Source organism: Cryptomeria japonica, chromosome 4 (genome assembly GCF_030272615.1).
Source record: "Cryptomeria japonica chromosome 4, Sugi_1.0, whole genome shotgun sequence".
In the NCBI taxonomy this organism is placed as follows: domain Eukaryota; kingdom Viridiplantae; phylum Streptophyta; class Pinopsida; order Cupressales; family Cupressaceae; genus Cryptomeria; species Cryptomeria japonica.
This window is the reverse complement of record NC_081408.1, coordinates 141050255-141076422: the sequence shown is the minus strand read 5'-3', so window position 1 is coordinate 141076422 and position 26168 is coordinate 141050255. Positions and strand designations below refer to the sequence as shown.

The following is a 26168-nucleotide window of genomic DNA, read 5'->3' as shown; positions in this document are numbered from 1 at the left end:
CCAGTCCCAATCCTTTCTAAAAGGTATGAAGTTTGAATGAAACTTATCAAAGGAGCTCTAATATGAATACCACTATTAATTTTTCTTTATTTAGTTCAATTCAAGTTGATCCTTCTATGTATGAAGGAGAAATTAAAGACAAAGTATGGATTGATATTATGAATGAAGAGATACATGAAATTGAAAAAAAATCCATGAGAGTTAGTGCAACTTCCTAAGGGGAACAAGAAATTGGTGTGAAATGGATCTACAAGGTTAAGTATCATGTCGATGATTATGTGAAAAGACACAAGGCAAGATTGGTTGCACAAGGATTTGCCCAAGTACCTAGAATAGATTATTTAGAAACCTTTTCTCCAGTTGCAAGATTTGATATAGTCAAGGTTATGTTGGTTATTACTACATAACACAAGTGGTCAGTTTACCAGATGGATGTGAAATCGGCCTTCTTGAACGGTTACATTGATGAAGAGATATATGCGGACCAGCCTATTGGCTATGAAATTCTAGGTAAAGAAAAGTTGGTTTACAAGCTCAAGAATGAACTTTATGGCTTGACGCAAGCTCCACATGCATGGTATGCAAGGATTGATAGTTATTTCCTAAAGAAAGGGTTTCATCAAAGTCCCTCTGAGCCAACCCTTTATATCCAATGTTTGAGTGATGATATTCTTATTGTTTGCCTTTATATGGATGATCTTATTTATACAGATAATAGCACACCTATCATGGAGAATTTTTAATTTGAAATGAAGAAATGATTTGAGATGATAGATTTGGGACTTATGAATTATTTTCTTGGTGTGGACGTTCAACATAACTTTGAAGGTATATCAATTTCTCAATCCAAGTATGTAGCTGATTTATTGAAGAAGTTTAGAGTGGCGTCATGCACTTCAGTTGCCACTCTTGTCACACGTAATGAGAAATTGACCAAGAAATATGTAAGCTCCTACGTAGATGCCACCTTATATAGAAGTGTGGTTGGGAGCCTCATGTACCTCACTACTACTAGACCTGATATCATGTATGCTATGAGCCTTATCTCTCAGTTCATGCAGGTTCAAGATGAGACTCATTGGCGAGCTACAAAAAGAATCCTAAGTCATGTGAGTGCTACCCAAAATTTTGGCCCATTAATTACTCTCCTAATGGAAAGTTTGAGCAAGTTGGTGACAAAAATTCATATTGGACCAGTTCAGTTGGTTCTACAAAATCATATGATTATGTTTTCTCACTTGGTTTTGGAGCTATTTCATGGAGTATTAAGAAATAGTCAATTATGGCTCTCTCTTTCACAAAAGAATAATACATCGCAACAACCATAGCTAGTTGTCATTCAATTTGGATTTGTAGGATCTTGGAAGATCTTCTTTCGATTTAGGAATATCTTACTACCATTTTTTGTGATAACAATAATACAATTGCTATGACTAAGAATCCAATCTTTCATGCACACACCAAACACATTGAGATCCACCACCACTTAATTCATGATTTAGTTCAAGAAGGGCATGTGGAATTGCAGTCCTTTTCTACATCCAAGAAAGCTGCAGATATATTTACCAAATCTTTTCCTATAACCAGTTCAGTTTTGTTTAGTTAAGGACACAGTTGGTCATCATTCTCATTGTTCATCCAGGGGGATATTGAAGACATGGATCACTACCATTAGATTTGGCTTCACAACGGTGACAGTGGTGGTAGTCGTAGTTTAGTTATAATGGTGGTGGTGGCTAATATTAAGAGCCTCAATGGTGGCACTCTAGCTTTCTTAGTAAACTACATTCTCTAGCAATGCAATAATTTGCATGTTTGTAGATCGCAATTCTTTATTGTCTAGGTTATTTTGCTAAAATATTTCTTTAGAACGGGTTGTTCAGCTGCAATTCATTATTTGTAATCTCTTTCTATAGATCAGTTTTTTCTTAAACCAACTACTATATATTTTTAATTTGTAATCAGACTGCCAAGATTTATAAATTATTTCTCTATGTATACTTTCAGTGAATGAATAATAGAGATGAGTTTTCTTTCTCTATCTTGTGCACAACCTTAAGTTTATATTGTTTCAGTTATTACAGAATATAATAATTTTTTATTTAGCTCTCTTCTTAGCATAGTGTAAGAGCATTTAATTGTTTAATCCTTCAAGGCTACGCAACTTTGTGAAATGGTGGAAGTGGTTTGCACAATCAAAAGAAATTATCTCCTTCAAAGTCACGCTTTATCACTTTGGCACTTTTTTTACGAGTCCACCTATGAAAGGCACAACTGTGTTTGGCACAGGAATCTGATGGTTGATATGTTGTTTCTGATTAGGCATTATTTTTTTCTCTTGATCTATTATTCATGATGTGATTCTTCCTCCATCGTGACTCATCCTTCTATGTAGCTCAATCTTTTTTTTGTACAATTGTGGGATCAATATTCTGGCACTACTGCAGAGCGGAAGGCATTCTTTGTGTCAAGCTATATTTATGGTGATTGAAGTCTTTTTCATGAGCATGACATTTGGAGGAGTGTTGTAGGTGATTTAGGGTGCTAATATTCTATTACATGCATTATATTAGCAAGATTGTGAAGGTCATATTTTACCTTTTTTTGGATTGACTGAATAGCTGAAAAAATTGAAAGCATCTATACGTCACATAATCTATAACCACCTTATTTTGATATGTGAATTGGTGATTTATTTCGGTGTGACCTGAGCAAATGGGTGATCTCCTATAGAGAAATGTGGAAGAAGATGTAAATATTAAACCTTAGCATGTTGTTATTCCTTAATTGTTTACATGCCTTATCTTTTTTTTCCATTTTAGTTCTTTTTAAAATTGATTGGGCTAATCAAAAGCATTATATGGTAAAGTTCAAAATATAAAAAAAAAATGGCATTGTAATATTCAAAGATCAATAAAGTTTCATTATGGTGGGTATTGGAACCTAGAAAAATTCAATAAGATGGATGGGTGTATTCGTATGACCTGAACTATGATCCAATCTCCTTGTAATGGTTCTTGAGAAATATTTGGTTCTCTAGTATCTATTTCTTTGATTATGTGAGATATCATGACACATCTAATTCAACAACAGTTCAAATTTTAGATTGATAGCCTACGGTTAATGATTAGGAATCTTGCATATCATTCAGATGAAGTCATATCTCAATTTTAGGGCCATTCATTATGGCCAGCCATGTTCTTGAGTGGACTTCTAATAAGGATAAGGATGCTTTTGTGGATTTTATTTGATAAGAGTATGGATTTGCATGCTACTTTCTTATGTCATGGATATCCCTCCTATGAATAATATATTTGTACTTATGTCCAAGATAATTAATTGATTTCTACTATTTTCATTCTAAGTGTTTAGTTTGAATGCTTATTTTTACACATCTCAATACTCACATTCATTAATAGACTCTTAGATTTAGTCTAACATAGGTGACACCATCTTCTAACATATTTTCGATAAAAAAAAACAAAAAAGATTACCCATTTTTATTGTTTTCATTTCATGTCATACTGAAGAGACATTTATATGATAAGATGCCTTATTTTTTGTTCTTTGTTTAGCTCTCAAAACAAGTTTATTCATGTGAAGGGTTCATGGAATTCACTTTATCTTCACAAAAATCTTCTATGACCCATGTTTGCATTGTCTAATTTTTATAATTCAATGTCTTTTATTTCTAAAATGATAACTAGCATCTGGCGGGTTAATAGAGATTTTATGCAGGTTAACATTTCTTTTAAGAGATCAATTAATCTATATGTTGGTAATATGGTAATAATCAATGGAAACATATTTTTTTTTTAAACTTTGTCGATTAGTAAATTAAGAAAGATGTAGACACATGTATTGACACATAAAAAAATCGATGAAATAGGCATTGGCAACATATATAAGACATAAAATATACATGATTGTAGAAGAAATCAACATAGTAGATTAAAAAAGAGACAACAAGCTTCTTTTCTAAATTGTTAGCTAAGTAAGATGCCACTAAAAATTTTTATAGCAATAGAAATGAAATCTTGGGACACATTTCAAATTTGATGTTTGGTGAAGAGAATAATTTTGTATTCAAACCTTTCTCCATGCAAGAACTAAGGATGGTGATTTCCTCTCTACATGTGGATAAGACTCCAGACCTTGATGAATTCACATCACTTTTCTTTCAAAAATGTTGGGTCTTTATTGACTTTAACTCTGATTAGCTATTGAATAGTCTAGAAAGAATGGTATATTACTCAAGAACCTTAAATTTACACCGATTTCTCTATCCCAAAATATCCTAATGCTCCAATTTCTTCTAAATGTAGACTAATATCTCTTTGCAATACAATTTACAAAATATTCACCAAGGCCATCTCCCTCTACTTAGCTTTTTTCATTTCAATAATTGTATTAGAAGAGAAAGGTGGTTTTGTCCTAAGAAGGTTTAAACAACGAAATATTCTTTAATAGCACATGAGATCTTGCATTTTATGAAGGTGGGTTATTATAGCCATAGATGTCCTCATGTTGAATCAATTATCAATAGTACGGTCTCAAAAGCTCAACATAAGGACCCTCTTTTAGCTAGGGTCATTATACGAATGCATTTCCACGATTGTTTCATCAGGGTAAGCAATTCAATTTACTTAATTTCATGTATGATTTAAAACTGAGAAAAGTATGATACGACAATGTTATCATGTGTACAAGGTTGTGATGGATCAATTCTCATAGACTCCACACCAGGAAATAAAGCAAAGAAAGCGTCACCTGCAAATTTCCCAAGTCTTCGTGGGTTTGAAGTGATTATTGAAGCAAAAAGGATAATAAAATATGTCTGTCCTCAAGTAGTGTTGTGCGCTAACATAATTGTATTTGCTATACGAGATATTTCATATGAGATAACACATAACTACGAGAGATGAAATATAACTTAATTCATGGACTCTGATCTTTGAAAAAAACATTCTTAGTTGAATAGATGTTTATCATTATATATTCAAGAAAAATCGAGCGATATAAATTACATTCTTAAAATTTATACTGTGCTAAATTCCAGTAATAAGATATGTAGAAACAAATCCCTAGATGGATAGTAGATAGGGGAAGAGGTGAATTCCAATCATTCGATTTATCCCATACATCAGTGAGATCTAGAAAAGAATCAAACCCTCTAAAATCACATTTTAAAAATCTAAATGGTACCAATCACATTTTTAAAATCTAAATGGTACCAATCACATTTTTAAAATCTAAATGGTATGAATGTTATAATGATGATATATATAGAAAAAAAACCACAGCTAGTTGTCAAGCAATTTGGATTCGCAGGATATTTGAAGATCTTCATTTGGTTTAGGAATATACGACTACCATTTTTTGTGATAACAACAGTACAATTGCTATGACTAAGAATCCAATCTTTCATGCACACACCAAACACATTAAGATCCACCACCACTTCATTCAACATTTAGTTCAAGAAGGGCATGTGGAATTGCAGTCCTGCGATGGACTCTAATCTTTGAAAAAAACATTCTTAGTTGAATAGATGTTTATCATTATATATTCAAGAAAAACCGGGCGATATAAAATTACATTCTTAAAATTTATACTGTGCTAAACTCCAGTAATAAGATATGTAGAAACAAATCCCTAGATGGAAATAGTAGAGAGGGGAAGAGGTGAATTCCAATCATTCGATTTATCCCATACATCAGTGAGATCTAGAAAAGAATCAAACCCTCTAAAATCAAATTTTAAAAATCTAAATGGTACCAATCACATTTTTAAAATCTAAATGGTAAGAACATTATAATGATAATATATATAGAAAAAAATCACAGCTAGTTGTCAAGCAATTTGGATTCGCAGGATATTTGAAGTTCATTTGGTTCAGGAATATCCGACTACCATTTTTTGTGATAACAATAGTACAATTGCTATGACAAAGAATCCAATCTTTCATGCACACCAAACACATTAATATCCACCACCACTTCATTCAAGATTTAGTTCAAGAAGGGCATGTGGAATTGCAGTCCTGCGATGGACTCTGATCTTTGAAAAAACCATTCTTAGTTGAATAGATGTTTATCATTATATATTCAAGAAAAACCAGGCAATATAAAATTACATTCTTAAAATTTATACTGTGCTAAATTCCAGTAATAAGATATGTAGAAACAAATCCCTATATGGAAATAGTAGAGAGGGGAAGAGGTGAATTCCAATCATTCGATTTATCCCATACATCAGTGAGATCTAGAAAAGAATCAAACCCTCTAAAATCACATTTTAAAAATCTAAATGGTACCAATCACATTTTTAAAATCTAAATGGTATGAACGTTATAATGATAACATATATAGGAAAAAACCATAGCTAGTTGTCAAGCAATTTTGATTTGCAGGATATATGAAGATCTTCATTTGATTCAGGAATATCCGACTACCATTTTTTGTGATAACAACAGTACAATTGCTATGACTAAGAATCCAATATTTCATGCACACACCAAACACATTAAGATCCACCACCACTTCATTCAAAATTTAGTTCAAGAAGGGCATGTGGAATTGCAGTCCTATTCTACATCTGATAAAGTTGCAAATATATTTACCAACCCTTTTCCTAGAACAAGTTTTGTTCAGTTAAGGACACAGTTGGTCCTCATTCCCATTGTTCATCCACGGGAAGATTGAAGACATGGATCACTACCATTAGCTTTGGCTTCACAATGGTGACAGCGGTGGCAATGGTAGTTTAGTTATAACAGTGGTGGTGGCTAATTTTAAGAGCCTCAACGGTGGTACTCTAGTTTTCTTAGTAAACTGTGTTCTCTAGCAATCTAATAATTTGCATCTTTGTAGATCGTAATTATTTGTTGTCTAGGTTCTTTTGTTAGATTATTTCTTTAGAATGGGTTGTTAAGTTGCAATTCATTATTTGTAGTCTCTTTCTATAGAGAAGTTTGTTCCTAAACCAAATACTATTTTTAATTTGTAATCAGACTACAAACATTAATAAATTAATTCTCTATTTATACTTTCAGTGAATGAATAATAGAGATGAGTTTTCTTTCTCTATTGTGTGCACAGCCTTAAGTTTATATTGTTTCAATTATTATAGAATATAATAATTTTTTGTTTAGCTCTCTTCTTAGCATAGTGTATGAGCTTTTAGTTATTTAATCCTTCAAGGCTACACAACTTTGTGAAAAGGTGGAAGTGCTTTGCGAAATCAAAATAAATTATCTCCTTCTAAGTCATTCTATATCACTTTGGCACTTTTTTTAAGAGTCCAGCTATGCCAGGCACAACTGTATTTGGCATAGGAATTTGATGGTTGATATGTTGTTGCTGATTAGGCATTATTTTTTTCTCTTGATCTATTATTAATGATGTGATTCTTTTTCCATCGTGACTCATCCTTCTATGTATCTCAATCCATTTTTTGTACAATTGTGGGATCAATGATCTGGCACTACTGTAGAGTGGAAGGTATTCTTTGTGTCAAGCTATATTTATGGTGATTGAAGTCTTTTTCATGAGAACAACATTGGGAGGAGTTTCATAGGTGATTTAGGGTACTAATCTTCTATTAGAAGCATTATATTACCAAGATAGCGAAAGTCATATTTTACCCTTTTTTCTGATTGACTAAATAGATTCTATAACCACCTTATTTATATATGCGAATTGGTGATTTATTTTGGTGTGACCTGAGAAAATGGGTGATATCCTATAGTGAAACATGGAGGAAGACATAAATATTAAACCTTAGCATGTTGTTATTCCTTAATTGTTTACATGCCTTATTTTTTTTTCCATTTTAGTTATTATTGGGCTAATCAAAATCATTATATGGTAAAGTTTACAAAATAAAAAAAAATTTAACATTGTAATACTCAAATGTCAATAAAGTTTCATTATGGTGAGCATTACAACCTAGAAAAATTCAATAAGATGAATGAGTATAGTCATATGGCATGAACTATGATCCAATCTCCTTGTAATTGTCCTCGAGAAAAATTTGGTCCTCTAGTATCTATTTCCTTGTTTATGCTAGTTATCATGAAACATCTAATTCAACGTCAAATTTTAGATTGATAGCCTATGGTTAATGTTAAGGAATCTCACATATCATTCACGTGAAATCATATCTCAATTTTAGGGCCATTCATTATGGCCATGTTCTTGAGTCGACATTTAATAAGGATAAGGATGCTTTTGTGGATGTTGTTTGATAAGAATATGGAATTTCATGCTACTTTCTTGTGTGGTGGATATCTCTCCTATGCATTATATATTTGTACTTATGTCCAAGCTAATTAATTAATTTCTACTATTTGAATTCTAAGTGTCTAGTTTGAATGCTTACTTTTACACATCTCAATAGTCACATTCATTAATAGACTCTTAGATTTAGTCTAACATAGGTGACACCATGTTCTAATATATTTTCATATAAAACAAAAAGTATTCCCTGTTTTTAGTGTTCACATTTCATGTCGTACTGAAGAGACATTTATATTATAAGGTGCCTTATTTTTTCTTCTTTCTTTAGCTCTCAAAACAAGCTTATTCATGTGAGGGGTTCATGGGATTTTTCTAAGACCCTTATTTGCAATACCTAATTTTTATAATTCAATCGTTTATTTTTAAAATGTTAACTTACATCTGGTGGGTTAATAGAGATTTTATGTAGGTCAACATTTCTTTTAAGAGATGAATTAATGTATGTGTTGGTATGGTAGTAATCAATGGAAACATATACATTTTTTAAATCTTTGTCCATTAGTAAATTAAGCAAGATGTAGACACATGTATTGACACATGAAAATCTTGATGAAATAGGCATTGGCAACATATATAAGAAATAAAATATACATGATTGTAGAAGAAATAAACATAACATATTCAAAAAGAGGCAATAAGATTCTTTTCCAAATTTTTAGCTAAGTATGATGCAACTAAAAACATTGTAGCAATAGAAAATAAATCTTGGGTTGCATATCAAACTTGATATCTGGTGAAGAGAACAATTTTGTATTTAAAACTTTCTCTATGGAAGAACTAAGGATGGTGATTTTCTCTCTACATGTGGTTAAGGCTCCAGACCTTGATGAATTAACATCACTTTTCTTTCAAAAATGTTCAGGTTTTATTGCCTTTAACTCTAATTAGCTATTGAATAATCCAGAAAGAATGGTACATTACTCAAGACCCTTAATTTTACACTAATTTCTCTTATCCCAAAAGGTCCTAATCCCCTAAATTTTTCTAAATATTGACCAATATCTCTTTGCAATACAATTTACAAATATCCAGCTAGGCCATCTCCCTCTACTTAATTTTTTTCATTTCAATAATTGTATCAGAAGAGAAAGGTGGTTTTTTCCCAAGAAGGTTTAAACAATGAAATATTCTATAATAACACATGAGATCTTGCACTTTATTCAATCAACCAACATCTCCTTTATGTTGACAAAGTTGGATATGGTAAAGGCATATGACAGAGTTAACTAGAGTATCTTTCACAAAATCCTTATCCGATTTACTTTGGTAAAAAATGATGTAAAGGGATATTGTCTTGTATCTTAGGAGATTTTTTTTTATATTAGTCAATGTTAGCCTATGTGGTTTCTTTTCTTTTTCACTGGGAGTTCATGAAAGTGATCCTCTTTCACCCTTCCTTTTCATCATCTTGGTTGAAGGGTTGAGTAGATTCATCAATCACCAGCATCAAACTTCTATGTGGAAAGGTTTAAAATTTCCATGCTCTTATATGACTACGACTCATATTCTCTTTGTAGATGATTGATGGGAGGCTCATCGATTTCAGAGGATAAAATAACAAAACATTCTCTAGATAAATATTGTCTAGTTTCAGGTCAGAAAATTAATCCTCAAAAATCTAAAGTGTTCTTCTTCAACACTTCAACCCTTATAGCATCTCAAATTCTCAAATTTATGGGATTTAAATAGGATTAACTCCCTTGTAACTATTTGGGATTTTCTCTCTTCATCAGAGCTAACAATGCAACTTATTGCAATCATCCTTTCACTTCCATACAACATAGGATTTCCTCTTGGAAAAGTAAATGGCTCTCCTTTTTGGGAAGACTAGTGATGCTAAAATTTATCCTTTCTATAATCCCAAATCACAGCGTGCAAATCCTCCAAATCCTAAAAGGAATTTTAGTGTCTTAGGAAGAAAAATTAAGATCTTTTCTATGGAGAGTTATCATGGATGAAAAGAAAAAGGTCCCATTAATTTCTTGGGAAAAAAATTCCAAATCAAAATATTTTTCAAGATTTGGTATTCATTGGTTAGAAGAAAAAAGAAAATCCTTGGGAGAAAATATTGCATGGAACTTATACACCAAATGATCATCTAAGTGGGCCAAGATTATTCATACAAAATACATAGATTCAGATATACCTAATAGAATATTTACGATGGCCAATCCCCCAAAAGGCTCAAAGGTGTGCAATTTTATTTTAAATTACATATCATTGATTCTACCTCACCTTTTATGGATTAATCAAGATGGAGGAAAGGTAAGGTTTATGGAGTACTCAAGGTTAGGTAAAACTCCTTTAATAAACAACCATAATTTCCAAGAAGAAAAATACTTTTTAACCCTCTTTGGGGATCCCGAGTAATGGATTACTTGACTACCTAGTATGAAAATGGTGATTTGAGATACAAATGAACCCATTTATCTCTCACACTAACTATAAAAAATCAACAAGAGTCACTCTAGAAACAACTACAAGATAGATATATTCACCTTGCTAATAAGGAAGACCTTTTAGTTTGGTTTTCTTCCCCAACAACAAGCTACAATGTTAAGAAAGGGTATAAATTTTTTATGTTTACTGACATGTCATGCTTATCTAAGGTCTTTAGTTTTTGTTGGAATAAGATAGTTCTTCTTAAAGTTGGGGTGTTCGTGTGGACAATAATAAATAATAAGATACAAGTACAAATGATCATCTTGCCCATCTTGGAATCACTCCAAACTTTTCATATGTCATTTAAAATCAAGAAATTGAGACCACTGATCATTTCTTAGTCCAATGTAATTTTACATAGTGGTGGAATTAGCTTAAAGGTAAGATTCATTAAAAAGAACCTCTTGGGTATGTGTAGGACTATTATGGGCTCAAAAGTGGTGATATTCTAACTAAAGTTCTAATTGATAGGCTGATGAAAATATATATATAACATTCAAATGGTACCACATTTTTAAAATTTGAAACATGTGTCCCATTCTATGCTTTGTATACTATAGGATTAAAAAAAATCATAAATTTTTGACCAAGTTATGATGGTCAAACATATGAGTTTTCATATTTTTAAAAAAGTTGTAGTAAAAAATTATAATTAATTATTTATTTCAAAAAAAAAAAATTTAAATGTGTGTCATATCTAGACATGAGTCTTTTTCTTATATCTAAAATCTTATAAAAAAATATTATGATTTGATTGTGGTTAGGTTGGTCAGATAGACACCTGCTTCTTATGTTTTTCCTAGAATTTTAGTACTATTGCATTTAAATTTCAATTTTTTGTCAAACAGATTTATTTTATTTAGAAAAATAGTAGCTTAGAAACTAGATTCAATTTTCTACAGATTTTATTCTTACATATTTTTGAAATATTGGTAACATTCAAATTATTACGTCAAGTTGCCTAACTTTGTTTTTCTAATTTTAATTGCCACTTAAGGGACTATTTAGCCCACCATGATCCTGTACATACCCTCTTCCAAATACTTTAAGAGAGGTTCTTGAGAGTTGGCCCATACTTTATCAAGAATATTTCATTATAGATATCTAGGTTATCTCCACCCTGTTTTGTTATGGAATCTTTGGTAGGAAAGGAATAAGAGAATTTTTAGACAAAAATATCAGCTAGTTGAAAAGGTTATTGACTCAACTGAAACAATAATAACAAAGAATGTGAGTCTCTACTTCAAACTTAAAGAACCTTTCTTCTATGTTTACTTATTAAGACTCTCATGTACTATTGAAATTGAAACAGATTTATCTTCCTTTCAAAGGTGGTCTTTCGATGATGGCTCTAAATAAGATAGATAAAACATCAATCCAAAGGAAATCACCTCCTACATGTTTTTAAAAAAATAAAATTTATAGATCAACGAAGGGTAATCCAAGATGTTTGAGTGATAGTTGTGTAGTAAGATCCCAAGAAGGAAAGGTAATGGTGGCTATAGATTGCAAAATTGTAGATGGTACTAACAAAGTTGCTAAAGCAAAAACATTTTTCTTCAACCTAAAATTAAGAAAAAAGCACAACATCACTCATCTAGTTATTGGGGGAGATTCTCATATTACCATTAATGCCCTAGAACATAAATAACTCTTTTATTTATTGCTAAAGTATATTTTCTCTTAAATATGGGGTATGCTTGGATTCTTCCAACATTATGAAATCATTCATTTCTACAAAGAAGACAATTAGGTAGCAGACTACTTGGCAAATGTTGGAGCAACCCTCTCTAAGGGTGAAGATCTCTTTACTCAAGATTAATTGCCACAAGTAGAAGGATTATCACATGAACTTAAATGAACATCCTCTTTTCAACTAGCCTATATTAATTTTCTATAAATTTACATCTATTTGTGCTAGCTCAAAATATCTCTAGTTTTAGGGAAAGCACTAATTGACACATTATTTCTAAGAGAAAACATCCAAAAGAGTCTAGAAGTCACATCAACTTATAAATCATTCAATATTGTTGTAAAAATCTAGCATGAAAAACCTTTGGGTTGAGCTTTATATGGATTTGAAAATCATCTTGAATCATTGCAGTTAGAGGATATTTAGAACAAGTTTAGGTCACTAACATTGCTCATTAATTATGAAGGCTTGAAGTAAAACTTCCTCATATTCTAAGAAAATGACATTCTCTTCTACTTCTTGACTGAGAATTCTTTTTCGCAAGTGCCTCCAAAGTCTTAAGGAGTTGTTAGACTGTGATATGCATTAGGATTGTGGTATAACAAACCAACACACCTCCCCCTCTACAAAGAGAATTAAAGGATCTTCTAAGGAGTAAAATATTATTTGGTGTTACTACATCTTCCATGTTAGTCTGTAATTACTTGTAGTTGAAGGTTGCTCATCTTTTGGGTATTTTTTGATATTAAGTGATGTTTGATGTTCTACTAATGACTATTTTGGGGCTCATCATACATTTGAACCATCAGAATTTTGTTTTATGTCATTGTTATGGATGGGATTATTATTATTTAAAGATGAATATTTTTAACTTTATATATATTTAAGTTGAGTTTTATCCCTGAATCATATCATATATCTCTTATGCATACTGTCTTTCTTATATTAATATTATATATATATGCCCTTGTGCTTTTCCTAAAAAAAACATAGCAGATAACTTTAAATATATTATAACACATAAATCACTCACAATAACTAGTAAAAAGATGGGTTAATTATAATCTTTTCTTTTTTAAATTTAGAACCTTGAATTTCAAATGCACTTCCCCATTAACAATCTAAATCAAATCTATTCTTACAAATTTAATAATCCACAATGAATAAAAACTTTAAAAATATATAATATCATAAACTAAATTCACTTTCAATATGAAAAATATTCTAACAAAATGAACTTAAAAATAATACCCCCTCCTTTCCAATGCTAGCTTAAACTAAATTTTGATAGTTGCTCCCATGGGGATCCCACGCAAGCAAGAGGGTTTTGCATCCTACATGACCATAAGGGAAGAATTTTATTTTCTTATTCCATTAATCTAGGGGTGTAAAGATATCATTTTTTTGAGGTGATATTTGCATGGAGAGGGATTCAAATTTGAAAATTCTAAGGAATGTATAACATCATAATTGAGGTTGACTTGAGCAACGTTGTCAATCTATTGAATAACAAAGCTACATACAAGTAGCAAGTGCAAGACATGATCTATGATGCATACTTTAATATCTCAAATTTCCAAAATTATATTATCCTCCATGTTCTTAGAGAAGGAAATAACGCTATAGATTTTATTGTCAACTTTGCAAGTCAATTTAATGATTTTCAATATGGTAGGACATGTCCTCATTATTGGCTAATGTTGTCGAAAGTTTGGATTTTTAATTTAATTCTCATTATCATTAATGCAGATCACATGTTTTGATTCCATGGTGAAGCCCACGTTTTTTAATTTTACCTTTTGGACTTCTAGGTCCTACCTATGTCTATATCATCTAGCTCTAGTGTTAGTCACTCTTCTTTGTGTTTGTAAATAAGATACTATGGATGACAACCCAATCCAAATGAAACCTAGTGATGATGAGTTTGTAAATACAAATAGGAAGTAAGAATATATAAGAAGCCGGTAATTTCACTCTCTACATCCTATCTACGCAAGGTCTCAATCTTGCGTTGTCTTAGGGAATTCGCTAGCTCATCAAAGAAGTGTCTAGTCATGGTGAGTAGGATTTATTTCTAGACCTCAGTCAAGGCTATTTCCATAGCCACTAGTATTCCTAACAATGGTGTGCACTTGGATAAGAAGATGAAATGTGATTATGAGGAGGCCATGAAAAGTTTTCTCAAAAAAGGTGAGAAAGTGAACCATCTACAAAGTGGGTTTAATCATGAGGATCCCTTGCAAGCTTGTTCGAGAGTTATTGAGATACTTATGCATTATGTCACCTTAGAAAAAAGGTACAAAAGGTTTCATGTCTTTCTATTCTCTTTGCTTAATCACTTTTGACATCAAATAAAATTAAATTTTCATTTTTGGTTGTTTATTTCTCTTGAAGATTTGATGTCTAAAATTTATAGGTCATAGAAAACCCCTCTTCACTAGGACATAATTATGTTCTTATTTCAACATAACTTGGCCCTCATCCTGGGACCTTTAACCATAAGCCCATAATTGTTAACCCCTATTTACTTGCTCAACATTAAATCCCTAAGTTGGTCACCCTGGGCACAACTTACTCGGCTACTATCTTGACCCCTATATCAAATTTTAATCCTACCCATAGGGCTTGTACCTCGACCTCAACCATTTTGGTTGATCTCAATTTCTAGGCCTCCAAAGAAAAATAGAAAGGTAAAACGGTGAGTTTCTCAAAACCACTAGGTTACAATGATGAGTCCTAGAATGATTCTTATATGCCAAATATAGATAATTGTTAGGAGACTTCCAATTATGATTCTAGTATCTCTAGGTAATTTGATAACCTTAACCAAAATGTCACCCATCAAGTCTCTCTTCTTTCTCCTCTTTGGGAGGACCCCATGGAAATTAAGGAATTGCCAATTTTAAACCCACCCAAACACAATATATTCTCTACATTAAGTTGCAACAAAAAACTAAAGAAATATTTTGTGCCTTTAACACCCATATGGAACTTTATAAATGGAAAATAGAACAAATCCACTAGGCCAAACACATAGTCTAGATTCTAGAAAAATTGTTGTTTGAGAAATATTAGGAATGGCCAAATGAAGAAATTTATAGTCGAGCCTAAGAGAAAACCAAAGAAATGGCTAAAACCTTTGAGAGCTAGAGGGTTATTGATAAGGAAATAAATATATCAAGAAAAAGGCTAAAAATCCCTAACTGGAAGCAAAAGTGGCTAAACTGAATCAAAATAAGGGGTTCTTTACTATTAACAATAAAGAGCTCATAGAGTACTATAGGAACTTGGTGAAGAGCATTGTCCTCTCTATACAAGTTTTGCAATAGGAGCTGGTATACCAAAAGGAGAAGAAGGAGAAGGAAAGGAGGAGGGAGGATGTAGTGTCTATGGCTCAGAGTAGACTCCTTAAAGATCAATAAAAATAGAAATATCTAATCAATTCCTCTAATCTTCCCATCAATGTTAATGTAGTTGTTGAGGATTCAATGCTTAAGTTTTTTTTTTTTAGGAGCAGTTGGATTTGGTGAAAAAGGAATGGCAGACAACAAAGGGATTGAAATCTCTTAGTAATTTTAATCAATAGGTTGGTCCCTTTTTGGTGTTTTCTATGTTTTTTTGTTATTGTTCTTCTCTAAAGACTTGTATTTCTCAACCTAGATTGGTTTCTCCCATCCCTCCTCTTAAAAGATATGGAAAGAAGCCTATGTTTATTGATCCTTGACCTTCAAAAGTTTTGATTAAAACTAAGAGAAATCATTGTGTGAGAGAATGTTGATGAAGATGTCATGCCAAGCCTTCTGAACTTGCTTCACAAACTATTTCCTCCCCAAAGACACCAAATATCTCCCTTGTCTGATTTGACCAACGTTTACCTAACCCTAGAGAGGAAGCTCAAATTAAATCACCATAGTTAAAAATGATTTTATGTTAAAGATCCTACTATGATTAATATGGTTGATGTTAATATATTTATTGATGCTAACAATATTGGTTCTAATGATTCCAATGATATGTATCCACTTATTGAGATAAATCATAAGCTCTCTTCACACTTTTCAAAATCGATAACTGTAGCTCCTAGTAACAAAAAGAGTGGCACATTAGTAGAGAATGGTCCTTATTTAAAAATTGTAGTAGCTTCATCTACCATGCTCTTTGTTTGTCCTCTTGCATCCTTTCCACCATCTCTAAGTGATGGTAAGCAATATTGGGAGGTGAAATATTTTCTTGACTAGTTTCATGTATGCCATAGATTCTTATGTGTGTCTTCTTGTAAGTAATGTGCTTCCCCAATGATGTGTTGCTTGAAATGTCTTCATCTTGTGCTAAGTTCTCTTTGGATGACCCTTGTTACTCTTTTGATGCAAGGTAATAAAGAGGTCCAATCTATTGTGATGCTATTTTTTTTGTATCTCAATTATTCTATAGTTTCATCAACTCTATGTCATATATGTTCTATTGTTAGTAAATGTGCCTTTGTGTTTTCTACTTGGGAATGATGAAAAGTATTGAGGTCTCTTTTTGGTCTCTTCCATGTTGACCCAAAAATAGTTATGTTTAATCATCTTATGTGCTCTTCTTCCATTGTGCTCATAGTTCCATTACCTTTGAGGGATGAGGTAAATTCACTGAAACTATTCTTGATATAAATTTATTATTATAAGTACATAATGACCCAAGGTAATGATCCTTCATGTGATTTTTCCTATATGTTTTGCATGATCATTTCCCTTTGCCTTGTCCTTTCTTGGGGGCATATCATTTTGACAAGGTGATTTTCTTTTGGATGTATGTATTCTACCATAAAGCTATTGCTACCAGTCAAGCATGCACACTCACTTTAATGTGGGGGCATACACTTTACTCAATCTTACATTTTGTCCACACACCATGAGACTTGGCCTGTACACTTTTTCTCACACCATGAAATGTTTGGTACATGTTGTAGCACCCATGTTTGTGTTACTTTGCAAGCTGAGCCTTTTTCTTTGCAATCTTTTGCACTGATCTTTTTATTTCAATTTGTTTCAATATAGCATGACTCACAGTAAGAACAAGTGTTAATAGGATAAGAATAGTCATTCTCTTTCCATAATCTCCATGTGTTTCTCCTTTTATCTCAAAATTAGATTGATATGAATCTAAGTCCTTGGAGGCTTGGTGTGTCTTCTCTCTTTGGTACGTTGGTCAATTTTTTTCAATCTGACTTTGTACTTTACCATTACTTTGTACATACTTTGATTCTATTAACATCATCTTGGAATATATATTTTCAACTTTCTCTAGCTCCTATTTAACTTTGAGTTCTGATTAACATGACCAAGACATCCTGAGCATGCTAATCCTCCCAAAAAGTGTGCAAAATTGGACCTTTCAATGGTCACTTCTTGTATTTAGGAAATTTGATCTCATGTTAGTCTATTCTAAAAATTTAAATAGTTGTGGCATGGTTAGGTATAAAATAAACCCCACCACTCTCATTTGGGAGCCTATATCAAGATCTCTCAATTTGGAAATTAATTATACTCTAGAAAATTCAAGACTAAGTGAGCAAGCAATAAAAAATTCATCAAGAATTCAAGGAGAGGTCAATTCAAGTTCAATCATTCATGATCAACATTCTATGCACACATTCTACATGATATCCTAAACCCTTGTATGGGGATTTAAGAAAAATTCATCAAGGTATCAAGTTCAATTTCAAGCATTTTAAGATTTAGCCTTTCCTCAAAATGAAAGAATTATATATTAATTCAATTGCATTATCAAGTTCAAATATTATTTTAATTTAAAGGTTAATTCCACAATTGGGGTTTGACCTAGGAAAACCCCCATCAACAAGAATTTTTTTGCTATTCAGTGCATAGGAAATTGACTCAAGAGCCTCAAGCATAAAACTTGGTAGAGTAGACAATGACAATCATATTCAACTTTTATAGGTGTGAAAAGAAAAGGATTAGGTGGCTCCACACCTCTTGGTCTCAAATAATTTTTATAAGCTTCAAATAGGAGATTTTGTTTGTCATTCTGGTCAAAAAAAAAATTAGTTTGTCTCCATCCAATATTGAAGTACTAAGTCACCTCACACCTCTTGGTCTCGATAATACAACCCAATTTTTTTATATCGGTTTTGATATATTTCACATCCATAGATTCAATTTTACAGTTTTGCATGACATCTAGAACTTATTGTTATTGACATTTTATGTCAAATTCTCAGTGTTTGTCCTATATTTAGCATTGTAATTCAAACCTAATTCAAATTCAATTTCATCTGAAGCAATAAGCATTAATTTTATTTATATTCAATACTCTTTGGTTAGTATCAATCCACTTCAATCCCCCTTAATATGAGGTGGCTCCATAAAATTATTATCTTTATTTGTCTAATTTGTGAAGTCCTAATTTCACATACGAAAGAAAACCTAAATAAGATGACACATAAGATATACACACATGTAACATCTCAAAAGTGATTAAAAATCATGGCTAATGCACCAACTAAAACCAAAGAAATGGAAAAATATATATATCTCCAAAAATATAAGAAATATATTTAACATCACAATAATAACATGTTAAGTGGTGACAACTAGAGATAATATATAGATTCTTCATGAATCAAACACCAAATCAACTCTATATTAAATTATTTATAAACTTGTATAGAGTATCGATAGTTTAGGAACGTAATAAAAAACCTTGTAGAAAAGCTAAGTGACAAGGAATGTACCTAGTTTCACACTTGAGAACGAGATAACCAACCTCCTCAAACCACTTATAAAAATCTATAGCTATATCCATATAGAAACCTTAAATAATTGTCTCTTCACATATCTACAAAAACATAGATTTTATTTAACATGTAGAGAATGCAAAACAATATTTGCATGAATCCATCAATTGTAATGTAGAACATTAGAGTGTCATAATTATGCAAACTGCATGTTTTAAAATAAGAAATTTGTAACACCTATAAATCCTAATGTAGCGTGAATATGGAAATTTTAAGTAAAAATATCCAAAAGAATTAGAAGGTTTTCTATAAAATCCAAGCCAAGAAAAGAAAAATTCCACAATGATCACTATGTACATGAAAATATAGGAGCAATTTTTCTTAGAGTTTTCAAGTCATCAAAATACAAACTCCATAACCCATATTCAACTAAGGGCTAATTTCATCTAGTGCTTTCATGAAGTTAAGAGATAAATCCATCAACCCAACATGAGCACTCCCTTTGGTATTGAACATAGCTAGTGTTTTCCCATGTGACCAAGTAGACAAGAGAAGCTACCTAATATGAACACTATTATTTGAATATGACCATAGGATAAAGGCACACAACCACTATTGTGGAGAGTAGTAACATATTTCTAAATAGGAGTTCTAGGTCACAACCATGTAGTTCAATAATATACATGATCGGCTCTTTGAACCTGTCCACTATTCAATAAGTACTTCATATACTATTTTCAAAAATAACTAACCACATTCGTTATACAATCTTTTCTCAAATATTTAGAATAATATATAACCAAATCCTTTGAAAACATCCCCACAAGCTTGTTAAGATGCAAAATCAACAATGGGGGAATTCTTAGAACCAATCTACCATGGATCCATCATATATAATATGTAAATACATATAAGAAACATGAAAGTCACATGCAACCACATGTAACAACATGTGAACTACAAAAACAACTTTTCTCTAATACCAAACATCAAGGAAAGAAGACATAGAACCCTTATTAATTATGTTAGACCTTTACAATTATCAACTATTCCAAGAACTTCCACAATAACCCTTCAAAAAAATTAGCACATTAATCAAATTTATAAGGATTTTATTAATTATTATATTCATACAAATAATACTTATAAAAGAAAGAATGAGAGAGATGGAAAATAAATTAACTACAAGAAAGATTGAAATAAATATACCCTAGGAAAACACTTTCAGCTAAAGCACATCCTCCAAATCACTAAGCCAATGTATTATTAAAAAACAACAAATTAGTTGCAATACAATACCAAGCTCAATCCTCCATGGAGATTAAGATCCTCCTTCTTTTTATAAATTTGATAGCATAACCCTACAAAATATTCCTCTCTTTTGTCACCATCTCAAACTTTTAATGTATAGACTTGTAGACATAGAAAGTACCATAAAACATTAACTTAAAATTAAACAAGATCCAAAAATACCATAATAAACATCAATATAACCCATACTCAATTATTGATCATTTGCCAACTATATAAAGTTGTTCTATGATATGTCATAACTTTGGAATGCCCTCTTAATCATTTTCTTATACATCATAATATCTCTTATGCCTTTTACAAATATATTTAAATCTCTAAAGAACTACCAAATTGACTTTTGGAAACTTCAATGGATAAATAGAGGTAAAAAAATACATATAATAATAAAGATGCAACCATTGAATTATCCAGGTCAAGCATTAAACTAGAAAACTTCAACCACACAGAGAGTAAATGCTCTTATCTTGTAGCTTTTGGATTATCTGAGGCATTCTAATTAAAATAAAGAAGATTGGTATGGTTGTTTTTGATTAAGATAAAGATTGGCATGGTTGTTATTGACGTCTGGCAGTTTAATTTGCAATTTCATATCCGTTTTGAAACTATTTAAGAACTGCTACACAACGCAAGAGGAGAACATTTTCCTGTGTCTAAGACTGGTCTTTGATATATATTATACCGTAGTTAATATTTGTTTATATGACCAAGTTAATAAAAAAAGGCAGAGACGTAGTCAATATTTGTTTGAGTCCAGAAAGTTGTGAAGAGAATTCCAGCAGTCAACTGTGGAGAAGTTTCTTGAAGATTCATAATCAATATATAACGAAATAAAAAATGATGAAACAATTGAATCATTCAAAAATTATAATAAGTAATCAGCTGAGCTCAGAAAGAACTTACTCTTCACTGTATATGCCATTTAGACAGAGTAAGATTGTTATTTTATCCTAACAAACATGTAAAGCCAGTATGCAATCATAGTCAATATCTCTGCACTTTCCATTTGTCGTCTATGTGTAATATCAAGACATTCATTATATATTTCAAGCTACTGTATATTAAAATTTAAGGATATACCCAGAGATTGCATTAAACAATGGGCCATGATGCAAAAACGCGTAAAGTGTAATGTCAAAATACAGGTCTTCTTTTTAATATATGTAATGATTGTAGCTAGACATGTAAGGCTTGACTAATATTTAATTAATTAAACATCGTTGGATATTTTGGTAGTTTTATTCTCTAGTCTGTATCGAGGGTGACCTCTCGTGTATAAATAGATCATTTCAGGAGTTTAATCTTGCAGAACGAATTTCTTCTGTTATATATCATAATTTCTACAAGGCCACAACTTTAAGAAGAAAGAGCTTCAAGCTTAGGGTTATAGGGGTATTTGACCATTAAGAGTACATTGTGGAGAGAAGTTAATAATGAAGAAATCGATCGGCCTTTCTCTTTTGGCAGTGCTATGTATAGTGTTTGCTCCAGCAGATGGCTATGACAGATGTCCTCAAGCTGAATCCATTATCAGCAGAACTGTATCACAATCTCTAAAGAAGGATCCTACTTTAGCTGGGCCCATTATAAGAATGCATTTCCACGATTGCTTTGTGAGGCTAAGCAATTCAATTTACTTGATTTCATGTATGATTTAAAACTCAGTAAAATTTGATACGACAATGTTATCATTCGCACAGGGTTGTGATGGATCAATTCTTATAGACTCTACACCAGGAAATAAAGCGGAGAAAGATTCACCTGCAAATTTCCCAAGTCTTCGTGGGTTTGAAGTGATCGATGAAGCGAAAAGGATAATAGAATCTGTCTGTCCTCAAGTAGTGTCGTGCGCCGACATAATTGCATTTGCTGCACGAGATAGTTCATATGAGGTAACACATAACTAGGAGAGATGAAATAAAACTTAATTCTTGGGCTTTGATGTTTAAACATTTTTTTAAAATGGTGGATATAAAATTACATTCTTAAAATCTGAATTGGATTAAGTTATAGTAATAAAATAAATAGAAACAACTCATTAGATGTTATTAGATGGAAATAGTAGAGAGAAGGAGGTGGATGCCAGTCACTCAATTTATCTCATACATCAGTGAGATCTGAATATTCACAAAAGTGTCCCAACCCTCGTCATCTTTAACTGGTTTAAACATATCCTTTAAATCAAACAAAAAGATATGTGTGTAATACAGTGTTATTAATAGAGTGCATAACATATGTAAAGCTATATTTTTGCAGGCTGGCAAAATTAGCTGGTATGTCCCAGCCGGACGCAAAGATGGAAGGATTTTAAAAGAGGCAGAAATCATTAACAATTTACCACCTTCTTTCTTCAACTTCCAACAGTTGACAGATTTATTTGAGCAGAAAGGCCTCTATCAAGAAGACGTGGTATTTCTATCAGGCAAGTACAACTATATATCGAAACTAAGATATAGACCGAAGTTATTATATCTGATGAATGCAACTTTTAATCAATGTTAGTGTGTTCTTTCACAAGTGCCACTCCATTGGTGTCTCGCATTTCTCCTCGTTTCATGATAGGCTTTACAACTTCAACAACACCGGTGTTGCAGACCCTTCATTAGACCCTCAACTAGCCAAGAGTCTCAAGGTTAAATGTCCACGTGCAATGACTTCTGACCCAACTGTACCTTTGGAAAGCATTACACCAGCCAAGCTGGACAATGTGTATTACAGCGAACTTCTCAGAAACAGGGGACTACTAACATATGATCATACCTTAATCACAAATTCTGATACTCGAAAAATGGTGCAGGCTAATTCAAGGTACCCAACATTATGGCGAAGGAAGTTTGCCAACGCAATGGTGAAGATGGGCACCATTGACGTCCTCACTGGATCTCAAGGTGAAATCAGAAAGAACTACGGAATCGTAAATAGGAATTGAGTGTAGATTTTTTCTACAGGGTGAGTTTGGCCTTGTCTTGGGTAAATGAGCTTGCTGTGGGGAGATGATTTATGAGATTGTTTTGAAGAGGTGTGAAACATGGGAATTGATGTTCATAAATGGTGTAGTAATAAACTTCGCAATCAACCGAGGTTGATGATTTCTGTCATAATGTTAGAGGAAGCATTCAATGTACATTGAGTTTGAAATATTCATTTTAATTAGAGGACAAATAAAAACTGACGTGTGAGTCATAGCCTGTACTGTAAGGGGATTTATCATACTGTTTTGAAAAGCGGGTTAAGTTCATACCATTACATATCCAAAACGCAACATTAAGAGCGCCTGAGGGATGCACAGCCAGTGAAAAAACTCTACTATAACAAAGCAAAAAATTCAGCAGGGCAACATGAAAGCCAACAACAACTAGAATGTAATGACAATCCAAAAGGATCCAAATTCACACACAATTTTTATTTTTTTTCAATGCATGAATCATGATAACAAGTAGCATACAATTAGAGCAGCAATAATTTAACAAGATAATAACTCATAATGTAAGTTACATCATAAACGATATTGAGGCTAAGCAAATAGCAATACCTGGAAGCATACCTTATGAGCTCTGTGAGGTAGTGTAAGCTTCTTATCCATAGTTCTTCTTTTATCACTTGAGGTGCAATGTGAACCCTCCATAGTGGTTTAGTCCCTATCCACCCCTCCAAGCAGATTTTGTAGCCCGTGGTGAGAGAGAGACACTAATTCGGTCTACCTCTAAAGACCAAACACCTAAGGTGTTTACTAATTCAAGGTTCAAGTACCTAAAACATGCCAATCCACACTAAGAGATTACTTAAGTTGTTGTCTATCCATACCCATTAGAAATTCTCCTTTCGCTGCAGTCCATCAGACGACTAAGCAACAAAGACAACCATCGCCAACATGCAGCTAGACCCTAGGCCCACATGCTTGTGGCGGAATCCATCCATTTTCCCTAGGTCATCACGAGTATCCCTCGCCTTCACGCAACTAGTGGCATCCATCCCCTATCTAGGGGTACGGCTAACAGTCTACTAGCACAATACACTCCTTGTCTACTGTCAATCTCGAGCAGATAAACTTATCTAGAATGGGTCATAGGATTTATACCTCAGTGATCACCTCGGATAGAGAGGACCAGTCTACATCGTAGAGGAATACTATCCTCTACCTATTGCCTCGTAGGGTCCTAACTCTATCCATTGCCATAAAAGTCAGTTCTTGTACTTGCTTAGTGCTATAACTAGAAAGAGAATTCTAAATTGGGGTAGATAGTTTTCCAACCCGCCTATTCCATGGCTAAGTTTAAGAATTCTACAATTGTTGCAATATGGAATTTTCATTGGGTCGCTCTAGAATTATACCAACTTCTAGCCAACAATAGAGTCCCAGATAGTCTAAAGAAAGCCAACAAGGTCAATAACTCATGGGTCTCTCAGAAAATGCTTGCTACTTCCCTTCACTTGGGTTAACTAATGTAGCTAGTCTAAGACTACTTTCAGCATTGGTTGGTTAGCTAGAATGGTTCCCTTTAATATTTTCATAGTTAACTTTCTGAACATGTAGTCAAATATACGTGGTTTATGGTTTCACTACATAAATTATATTGTTTTCTCTTTTATCATCTTAAATGAACTCCCCAATGAATATCTAAAGTTGCTAAAAATTAAGATTTTGGTTCCCAACAAGCTATGGCGTAAATTTAAGTTATTTGATATTGTTTAAAGAAGCTACAGGCAATTATATTTTGATGTCCAAACACATTATATTTTGATGTCCAAACACATGAGGAGCTGCTAGAAATGCACTAGTTGTGGTGTTAAGCTACAAGTTTCAGCATAGAGAGACTAAGCTCAACAAAGGGTGTTGACTCTTTTAATATTGTCTATAATTTATGAAGAGATTACTCACTAGCTTAAGCCTGCTATGAGCCTAAATTGACTGATTTAACAAGGTGGATAACCTATAGAGAAGCAAGTGGAAGAGATTACTCACTAGCTTAAGCCTGCTATGAGCCTAAATTGACTGATTTAACAAGGTGGATAACCTATAGAGAAGCAAGTGGTAGTGAGAATAGATATCGACCCTCAGCTAAGATTTTACCCATGCATGAATAATTTTGTTCTAATCTCGTCTCAAGTCTAGTGGTGAAGATGTTTTTGGGTTACTCACTTATATTAGATATTCAGACAAGAAATGAAATTGGAAAAATAGACTTCTAATGTTGCATCACAACCAAAGATAATATACAGGGTTAACTTAGGAATTGGCTTCTAAAGTGAGCTAGAAGGTGGACTTAGAAAGTAAATTATAGTTGTTGGAGTTTTTTCTTTTGTTTTTTTTGAAAGAAAATATATCTTATAAGAACAACCTAAGGGAAATGCTTCAACAAAGAGTGCCTACAACTATTTTACATATAAATTTGAAGGATTTGGGTTGCTCACAGGCAAGATTAGGCTGGATGAATTCTATAAATTGATTAAGTATGAAACCCTCATCAATATGGTGAATTTACTCTACATTTATTAGCTAAGAAATTAGAAACAAGCTATAGCTGTTAAAATTTCAGATTTATATTTTATTTCATTCTACCTTCTATTTAATTTTCCCATATAGATAAAAGATTGAGCTAGAGAATTGAAACCTGTTGTTCGCAAAACTCTTGCTCCATCAAATCACTCCCAATCCACGTCTAGATGCAAGCTTTCCCTCTCA

General features: G+C 32.5%; 1 protein-coding gene across 1 annotated transcript; it reads left to right on the top strand.

Annotated features, from left to right (window-relative positions):
* The first annotated feature begins 428 nt into the window (after nucleotides 1-428).
* Nucleotides 429-23414, top strand: LOC131074057 (peroxidase 5-like). The gene is made up of 6 exons (XM_059218922.1): nucleotides 429-510; nucleotides 829-944; nucleotides 4497-4628; nucleotides 22186-22377; nucleotides 22742-22911; nucleotides 22988-23414. The coding sequence occupies exons 1-6, from the start codon at nucleotides 429-431 to the stop codon at nucleotides 23412-23414; spliced, it is 1119 nt and encodes a 372-aa protein (XP_059074905.1).
* Nucleotides 23415-26168: the final 2754 nt, after the last annotated feature.

Excerpts from the sequence above, each read along its gene's own strand:
- LOC131074057 (XM_059218922.1), top strand. The coding sequence starts at position 429 with ATGGATGTGAAATCGGCCTTCTTGAACGGTTACATTGATGAAGAGATA. Across the intron at positions 511-828 it reads TATTGGCTATGAAATTCTAG|GTATATCAATTTCTCAATCC; the intron begins GTAAAGAAAAGT and ends ATAACTTTGAAG. Across the intron at positions 22,912-22,987 it reads GTGGTATTTCTATCAGGCAA|TGTGTTCTTTCACAAGTGCC; the intron begins GTACAACTATAT and ends AATCAATGTTAG.